General features: G+C 36.1%; 1 protein-coding gene across 1 annotated transcript in view; it reads right to left on the minus strand.

The window, feature by feature from the left end:
- Window positions 1-6,673, minus strand: part of LOC131149063 (auxin response factor 6-like) — a 57,541-nt gene extending 50,868 nt beyond the window's left edge. Inside the window, exons 1-6 of the mRNA XM_058099130.1 lie at window positions 6,036-6,673; window positions 5,306-5,418; window positions 3,348-3,446; window positions 3,212-3,268; window positions 2,955-3,113; window positions 2,771-2,855 (exon numbers count right to left, since the gene is read on the minus strand). Of these exons, the coding sequence (XP_057955113.1) occupies window positions 2,771-2,855; window positions 2,955-3,113; window positions 3,212-3,268; window positions 3,348-3,446; window positions 5,306-5,418; window positions 6,036-6,078 (556 nt within the window). The 5' untranslated portion in view covers window positions 6,079-6,673. The remainder of the gene's footprint in view (window positions 1-2,770; window positions 2,856-2,954; window positions 3,114-3,211; window positions 3,269-3,347; window positions 3,447-5,305; window positions 5,419-6,035) is intronic.
- Window positions 6,674-9,400: the final 2,727 nt, after the last annotated feature.

Consider the following 9,400-nt stretch of genomic DNA (forward strand, 5'->3'; position numbering starts at 1 on the left):
CAAGCTATCCTAGGTCCAATCCCCCTCCTATCGCCACCAACTCCGCCAAACTAATGCTTTATATTCAAATATCATTTTGTAAGATGTGGGATTGTCAAACAACCCATGCAAAAGGGAGGTTTGGCCTTAGATCCCTTCTAACTTTTAACAAGGCACTCTAGGGGAGTGGCTTTGGAGGTTCATGTCTGAGAAAAATTATGTCAGAAGGGAAGTTATTGCAACTAAATACAGCCTTAATCACAAAGGTTGAGCCTCCAAAGAGGTGACCAAATGCTATGGTACAAGTGTTTGAAATTCATAAGGGGAGAGTGGGAAAATTTTCTCTCTCACATTCATTTCAGCATGGAAAATGGGAATGGGGACGATGTGTTTTTTTTTGGCATGATATTCAGTGTGGCAATTCCTAGCTTAGCACTCCATTCCCATCCACATATAGGCTTGCCTGAGATAAAGATGCCCTCATTTGTCAACACCAGGAATGCACGAACTATGGGACCCTTTTGGAATGTTCCCTTGATCAAAAAAATTTTTGATTGGGAGATTGATAATCTAATTAATTTTTACAGCAGCCTTTGCAATGTTCAGAGCCAGGCAGGTCTCCTCCAATAAGCCCAAGAGGTCCCTGAGCAAGGAGGGAATTTTCATGGTCAAGTCTTCTTTTAATCACCTTAGCTGCCTGCCAATGTACGTCAGTAATTTTCCGTGGAAGGTCATTTGGATTTCCATCTAGTGCTGTCCCCTTGTACTGGTGTCCCCTTGTACTGGCTCAAACTGATCCTTGGCCACCACGATGCTCTTTTTTTTTCTTTTTTTTTGACTGGCCAGATATGGTGTGGGCTGGGGTTGCTGTGGCAGGATGGTCTTCCTGCACTTCGGGGCTGTGCAGCTTGGTTTTAGTTATTAGTTATTACAAACTAAACCATGGACAGCCTGAGCTACTTGTAAACATAAATTTAGAGGCCAACAGGCTTTGAATACTCAAGTGGGAGAGTTTTCGACTGGGTTAGGCTAACTTAATATTGTCTCTTTGCTTGTCCTCTGAACATGGTAATAACAAAGAAGAAAGGTTATGGAAAAAAGGACGGAAAACGAGGCTATGGCACCAATTTCAAGTTGGAGTTGATTGGGCTAACAAACCTGAGGAATATGCCAATGAGCAGCAAGGGCCAGTTTTGTAGTAACAATGAAAAAAGGGCATCGGTACTGCACAGTTGCACTCAGTGGTTCAATTTTGAGCAGTGAATTGGCTGGAAATCACAACATTGGGTGGGGGTTTTGATCTGGAAATTGATGATGGCAGATATTGGGTTTGATTTGGGAAGATGATGGCCATTGGTGGCTGGTTCTTGGTATGGTAGACCATGGCAGATGATGCTGGTAATCATCACACAATGAAGGCTGAGAAGCTCCACAACGGCTGCCAAATGATCAGCAAGAGCTCGCAGGTAAAACCCAAAACTTAAATCCAAGTATTCAATTCAAAAAACAAACCCTCAATGTGCTTACAACCTTTATAAATAGAAGGAATACTTTCCTAAATATACTTTCCGAAAAGTAAGAAGACATACTTGCCTGAAATAAACAAGAGAAAATAAAATAAAGCAAAATTAATATATCCTCTCATATGAGGAATAGGATTTCTCGATTAGTCCCCTTCTCCACAATGGACCCTATCCTCCTCTGTCAAGAAAAACAAGATTAGTTCATGTAGTTGGAGTCTTTAATTGATAGGCAGTATACAAGTATGTACAGGTTACCAGGTTTGAATGATAAAAGAAAAGGGATTTGATTCTACCTGAGGAAGAAAGGAGGCAGAAGCAGTTCTACAGTTATCAGCAAGACAGAACTGTAACAACAGGCAAAGAAGGAAGAAGCAAAGAAGGGAGGGGAAGCGAAGAGAAGAGAGGAGAGAGAAGAGATTTCCCTTACCAGTGGCTAGCACCCTGACACATTTACAAACTGAAGTTTACAATCACCCAACTCTTTCTTCATACAGCTAAAACATTGCATGCATATGCAAAGGACATAACTTGGGGACCAAGAACTTCTCAGGGACCAAGTAAACTTGAAACCCAAGTTTAACGAAGTATATTAAGAGACTCCTAGAACCCCAACTACACCCATAAGATCCATACTGAATACTAGAACCCAACAAGTACCATGGGTCACATCAATGACTAACTGTCAACAATAATAAAATTACTGAAATAGCCCTTGATTCCAAAAACTCAATTAAACTAACAATTTATAGGACTCATGATATATAATTATATCAAGTAACAAGGACACTTCCATTGAACCAAAAGGATTTCCTTGTCGAAGAACTTATGACCTTAGCCCTTGGCTTCCAAAGTGGATAATTTTATCTAGCTAACTTACCAGGCTGAGCAAATAAATGATATTAGCACAATCAATATATAAACACTAGCATGTGAGGCGCCTTACTTGCAAATTAGTGATGTAAATTTTTTGGAAGTACAAGCAATGATATGGAGAAAGTATAGTTTCACTAATTTTGCTTCACTTCCACTGCCATGTACCCGCAGCAATAGTTTCAAACATTAAAACATATTTTCAAATAAATTCGTACATTAAAAAGAAAGCCAATGAGTAGTCACCGCAAAATAGAAAAACTGCCAAGTAAGGAAAGCTTGTAAGTTGAACATTTACAATTTCATATTCATGAATTTGAAGGAACATATGTGAAAAAATTCATCACTGAAGGAGACAAAACAAAACAAAACCAAAAAGAAAGAAGAAAAAAACTCACCACGAAATATATGTCTGAATTTCCATTCATTATCATGGAGATCCCTTGCAATCAATTCTTGGGCTGGAGGCTGTAAAGAGTAGTCCTGAAACAACAATAAATGATCAAATGACCAATGCACACAAATCAGGTCTATAACTCACAGGAAATCATAAAGTTAAGCTTATAATTAAAAGTAACCTACAAGAGGAGGAAAGACTTTTTCAGCCGCTCGGCGAGGAACAGAGAATCCTCCATGAGTGCTAGTATCACTTGCAGTTAACGTTTTACAAAAATAGTTTGTTGGCTGTTTGCTAGGAGTGCCTAACTCTGCAGGTAGTAGATACACATCCTTTTGCTCTTGCTACTCAAAAAATGAAAAAAGTTTGCGTCATGGCATGAAGGAATAATAGCAATACCATAAGCTTCATGAATCCAAAACAAAGGGAAGTGGAGAACTACTGGACTTAGTGGCTGCAGGGTCATTTGAGCATATACTTCATCTGTCTCCACATCTGCCTGCACTCAGAAAAGTTTTGGTATTTGAGTGAGCAGCGCCAGAACATTCACAAAGTAACCGAATCAGATAGCCACTCACATGCATAGTAACATTGTGAAGCTGACAAATAAGTTGCGAGGGTAAACTAGGATAGTTAGGGATATGAGCATCTACTTCCTTGTTTGTTGAGGCAGCTACCTGCAGAAGCAATATTAAGGACTGTCAGATCAGAACGGGAATAAAGAAAATCTAGGGCTTTGGAGTTTGGAAGATGAGGCTTACTCCAAAGAGGATATCTTCTTATTAGAAGTATGAGTTCTATGGCCAAAAGAATTTTCTCCATAGGAATTCACATTGTAGAAGAGGGCATAAAGGCTTTTTTCTTAGAATAAATAATAAAGGAAGAAAATCATTAAGTTAAGATATGCAAAGCAGTGACACACTGATATATACTAAAACAAAATCCATGTATTTCTTGATAAAAAACCAAAGTAGACTTCGAAAGCATCAATACGACAATGAAAGATGAACCACGCCCCTAATGGAGTGCCTGCAAGTCCAAGTAACAGGCCCCTAAGGAAGCTTCAACCAAGAGCAAAATAAAAAAACTGCTGAAAGCATTTTGGTTAGGGGTGTAAGTCAAGCAGATTTGCGAGGTGCTTGGTTTAGACTTGCAATATAACTTGACTCGGCTCGATTCCATTTGAATTCAAGTTGAGCTTAAGCTGCTTGTTTAGCTTGATGAGTCAAGTTAAAGTTTAGCAATACTACTTGCAACTTTCGTCAAGAATAATCAAGTTTTATGAGGTTCTATTATTTTATATTACATAAGCAATATACCATATATTTTATACATATAATTTATTGGCAGTTACAGGTATTTCATGTATTAATAAAATATTATTCTACAATTAAATCAAGCTTAATCAAGTTGAGCTTGAACTTTATGAACTGGCAGTCAAGTCAAGCTTGAGTGCAATAATTTTAAGATTAACCAAGCTCAAGTTGAGTTTCAAGCTTAAAATTTTCAAGTCAAGTTCAAGCATTGTAGAATGTTGATTTGATTCAACTTGAATACACGTCTATGTTTGGTAATTTGCTTTATGCATGACCATACATTAGCTGCAAAAACCACTTAACACCTCAACAGTTTTACCAATTGCAGGTTGAAGCTTCATTTTCAAAACTACTTTTGCAAGGTAAGAGTGGAAACAATGATGCTTTAAGCACTCTTTTTTTTTTTTTGCGCTAGCAAGCTGTATTTATCATACCAAAAGCATTTTTTCTAAGTCAGAAATGAGTTATGCCAAATGCAACCAAAAGAGGAAATTCTGCAAATCTGTATTATAATTCACTAGTGCCCATCCGACATCCATAACAATCTCATATTCTCTCTAAATTGAGGTTTGGGGATCATATTAAATAAGGAGACAATTTTTAAATTTCAAAAGTTATGCTCAGAATCTAATCATGAGAAAAAAGACAATGGCCAAACCAATTTAGGAAAACAATTTATTAGCTTAGAAAAAATCAATCCAAAAAATTATTTCTAGGAGCAACATTCACCCAGCGAAGTACCGTAAGTGCTTTAATGTCAGTCCTACACAAGAACTTTATTAGATCATGATTAAATGGAACAGCATAGATAATTCAGCTACTAACCAAAGACAATATCCTTGGCTGAATTGGCAACAAGGACTTTATTAGATCATGATTAAATGGAACAGCATTGACAATCAATCCAAAAAAGATAATGGCCAAGCCAATTTAGGAAAATAATTTATTAGCTTAGAAAAAATCTATCCAAAAAATTATTTCTAGGAGCAACATTCATCAAGCAAGGTACCATAAGTGCTTTAATGTCAGTCTTACCCAAGGACTTCATTAGATCATGTCATCATGATTAAATGGAACAGCATTGATAATTCAGCAACCAACCAAAGACAATATCCTTGGCTGAATTGGCAAACTTTCTAAAGTTCATATGCCACCCAATCTGCATTAAATGAGAAAGCCCCTCTCCCACAAACAGACATATTTTTGTCTTTTCAACTAACCTGCTCACTGTGGCCCTGGGGGAAGTAGACCACACGGCTTCCAACAGCAGGCAGAGATACGAGAGGACCCGCACAAGCATGCCATAGTTCAGAATTCAAACATTTCTTCTCCCCTGCACATATTTTCCACTTTACATAAATTTTCATGGAGAGAAGCAGGCACATGTTCAAATTAAATTATTGTTCAGTTTACAGTAAGAAGCTCGTAGAGCTAAAAACAATTATACCTGTAACAATTTTTGTTTGATTAAACCAAGCTTAACCTTCAGGAGAAAAAAAAAGCATGCAGAAACATACGTATTTTAAATTTTCAGTTTCAGTCATCTCAAAGCTGCATGTGATCATGCACAGATGAACAAATCTAGGGGATGTAGTCCGGGGGTTCAATCACCTTAACCTTAACAAACGCGCATGAATGCACAATTATGTTCATAATAATAATGATAATAAGTACATAAATGCAAGTTGTCAGTCGCCAAAATTTATGTGTCCGTGGCTCAAAACTGAATTTTGCACACACACACACCCCACGCCAAGGAAGGCATCCAAATAAAGTATGACTCGATCAGCTCAAATAACGCCCACCCACACGCCCACCCAAGCCACATTCACAGAGAGCAAATAAGGCATGTAAAGTTCAACAACCACAAACGTAAACCTCCTCGGCCCCTCCCACAGATATACACACCGAGCTTCAAGAAAATACAATTCAAACAAACTTCAAGTTTACCTTCCTGCTGCTGAGGAGCAAACCCCGACGAAGACAGTCTCATTCTGCAATCTCAATTCCACTTTCACCTACTAAATCTCTTTCACCTCACCCCTCCACTCTCACAATCTCGGATCACACCCTCCAAAACAAAGGCAAGCCGGTCTAGTCACCACCCCACCCACCCCCACCCCCCACTCCCCCACTCATCCAAACCCACTTTCACTACACCACCGCATCCTCCACAACCTCAAGCACCCGAGATCCCCCCCAAAACCCTAACAATCCCCTCCCCCAAAAATCAACCCCAACAATTCCGAATTTCCACACACTTCACAGCTTACTCCTCCTTAGGGTTTCAGCACAAATCATTCACCAAAATGCCCAAGCAAGAGCAGAGGTATCCAGCGTGCAGCCAATTGAGCAGCTCAGAAGCATTCGAGCAAAAGACTGTTTAGAGCTAGAGAGATATGGGTGAAAGCTTACAGAGCTGGATTTGCTCCATAGCCAAGCAAGGGAAGCTGCTGATGGCACCTCTCTCCCCCCCCTCGGCACTTCAATCAATTATTATTAATGCAGTCGACATTATTTTTAGAGTGCGAATTTATATGATCATGAGCTTGAAGAGAGAGAGTGAGTGAGAGAGCGCGTGCGAGGGCTGCGGATGCTTGTCAGAAACGATATGGAAATGGGGATCGGAGGGTAGATTGGGAAAACTTAGATCCGGATTATTGTCTTAGAAAAATAAAAATAGTGAATTGTATTATATACATTTTGTTGGCAAATGAATTTTAAACCTTCTGAATTTTGAATTTTAGATTAAATTTATATAAATTTAAATAAAACATAATTAAAAATTATAATGATTTTTTTTTCAAATTTAAATAAATATAACTTTAAGACCCAAAAATTTTATGCTCTCAAAAACTACATTATTGTTCGAAAAAAAATTGAAAAACAATGAATTGTATTTTTGCACCTAAAAATTCATCTAATTAAATAATTTTCGAAAATAAAAATAATAAATTGCATTTTTTACACTTTGTTGGAAAATAAGATTTTATTATTTAAAAATTATAAATAATGAATTGTATTTTTGTACCTAAAAATTCATCTCATTGAAAGTTTTTTTTTTAAAAAAACTTATTTTGTGCAATGATGTAATATAAATATATGCATCCTATAAAGATTTTGGTCATGATAATGATGATGACAACAGCAGTATCATCATCACATAAATCTACAAAGCACAAGTTGATATAACATGGAAAATAAAAATTACAAAAGAAAGAAAACATTTATAAGAAATTAAATAAATCAGTGATATTAAACATTATCAATAATTTCAGTGTTCAAACGAGAGAGAACTTCAAAATAACTGAGAGAAGTAGACAGCAAATGAAAATGTTTTGATGAGAGTGAAACATTTTCTTTTGTATTGCTGCTCACAAATCCATAATTAAATTTGTAATTAAATTGCAAAAAAAACTAAATATTTAAAATTAGAATTTAATATCTCAATTTAATTGTAGCAAAATTGAAAATTATACATCAAAATTAATGTATCAATTTAATTGCAAGAAATTAGTGGTTATCATATTTAATATATGAATTGAATTATAGGATATTGAAATTTGTGTGTGCCTTGGGCTTGCCTAAGGTCTGCTCGTGCGAAGCATTGCTCTCCGCCCTTGGGTATAGAAAGGTTCTAGTAGGTATCTGGCTATGCACACTGCCAAGTAGGGTTAGCTAAAGAAATGGGTCTTGGGCAGGTTTAGGTCAAGAGGGTCGTGTTTTTCGCAAGTCCTGTTGGGTCGGGCGTCACATTTGATGCTTGGGATTCTATTAACTAGCACAACTCTAGAGGATACCGTGCTTAATAAGAAACAATATGTAAGAAGTAAAACATTTTCCTATCCTTCAAACACAAGGCAATAAAAGTGAAATTTTTTTTGAAGCATGAACACACAAAGGCTAATAATTCCCATATGCTACAAATTAAATAAGAAATATAAAAATAACAAAAGAAATGACTCAAGTTTGATTAAGTAGAATGCATAAGCCCCAGATGTATTTTAGACTTGAATAGATGATGTGCATGACGATACAATCTGGAAAAAAAAAATTATACCAAAATACATTTCTTTTGTTTTGTTTTGCAACCAATTATACAATCTTCACATATTTTATTCTGGTTATTGGGTTTATATTCTCAAATTGTCATATCAGTCATGTGCCCTACATAAATAATTTACAAGTGCTTTAGAATTTTTTTCCAAAGTCTTATAAAAGATGCCTCATGACTTATACCTTCACACTTATATAAGTGGATTCCATCAAATGTATTCCACAAGAAAATCATCCATATAGAGCTTTGAATATATAAAAATGATTATCGCTCAACCTTTGTCATTGCAACAAGCTTTTCACCATAAGGACAATTAAGTTATTTGCTTGCTTTAAGTATAGGTGTTTTCGCGGATCACCCAAGAAACTCATTCTTACAATTGGGTTACTATTTTAGATAGCTTGTATAATTGGATTTAATATCATCTCCCTTGATGTATCTCCTTTACTAGCTTTCATACTAATCCCCAAGGCTCAACTTGGTTGTCATTTGAGCTTGCAAAACTCAAAGAGATAATGCCATGTTTCAATAGTTGTTTCATAATTCTAAGTCTTTAGCACAGCTTGAGCTATTCACAATCTAGCTATCACTATGAATATAATTAAATAGGTGGAATTGTGAGTTCCCACAATGGAATAAATGTCAAAAGATCATTTTTTAGCCTTTCAACTTTATTACCTACCCACCCCAAGGCCATAAATTCACACTCATAGATAGTGCCTTGCGAGTTTTTTTGACAAACCTCCAAGAGATAACTACCTCCAAATATAAAAATATAACTCCAGTAATGTCATAGATCTAATTAGCACTAAAAAATCCAATACTACTAAATAACCAGTATAGTGAAAGCCAAAACCTAATAATCAAAATAGCTTCAATCTTACCATTCAATGATCTTGACCAAGATTACATGCAAGCCTGCTTAATTTGTGAATAACATAAGCCTTATCTACCTCAATACTTCATCAAATAATTTTGAACTCATAATGGCTCTAATATACCCCTTTTATGTCACACTATCACCATGTGTGCTTCTTAAGTGTATGTTGGATTCAAATAGCATTCATTGTTTAAGTAGCTAGATTTTCAAAATAATGTAACTAAAATAAAAGGCACATTCTTCTTCAATTCTTGTAATCTTAATTCCTAGGATAGTGTTGGCTTTGTCTAAGTTTTTTTATATAAAAAGGAGAAGCTAACACCTCTTTAGTTGTTTATACAATACTAAGATTGATTCCCATTATTAACATAACATCTA

Source organism: Malania oleifera, chromosome 2, assembly GCF_029873635.1.
Source record: "Malania oleifera isolate guangnan ecotype guangnan chromosome 2, ASM2987363v1, whole genome shotgun sequence".
Taxonomy (NCBI): domain Eukaryota; kingdom Viridiplantae; phylum Streptophyta; class Magnoliopsida; order Santalales; family Ximeniaceae; genus Malania; species Malania oleifera.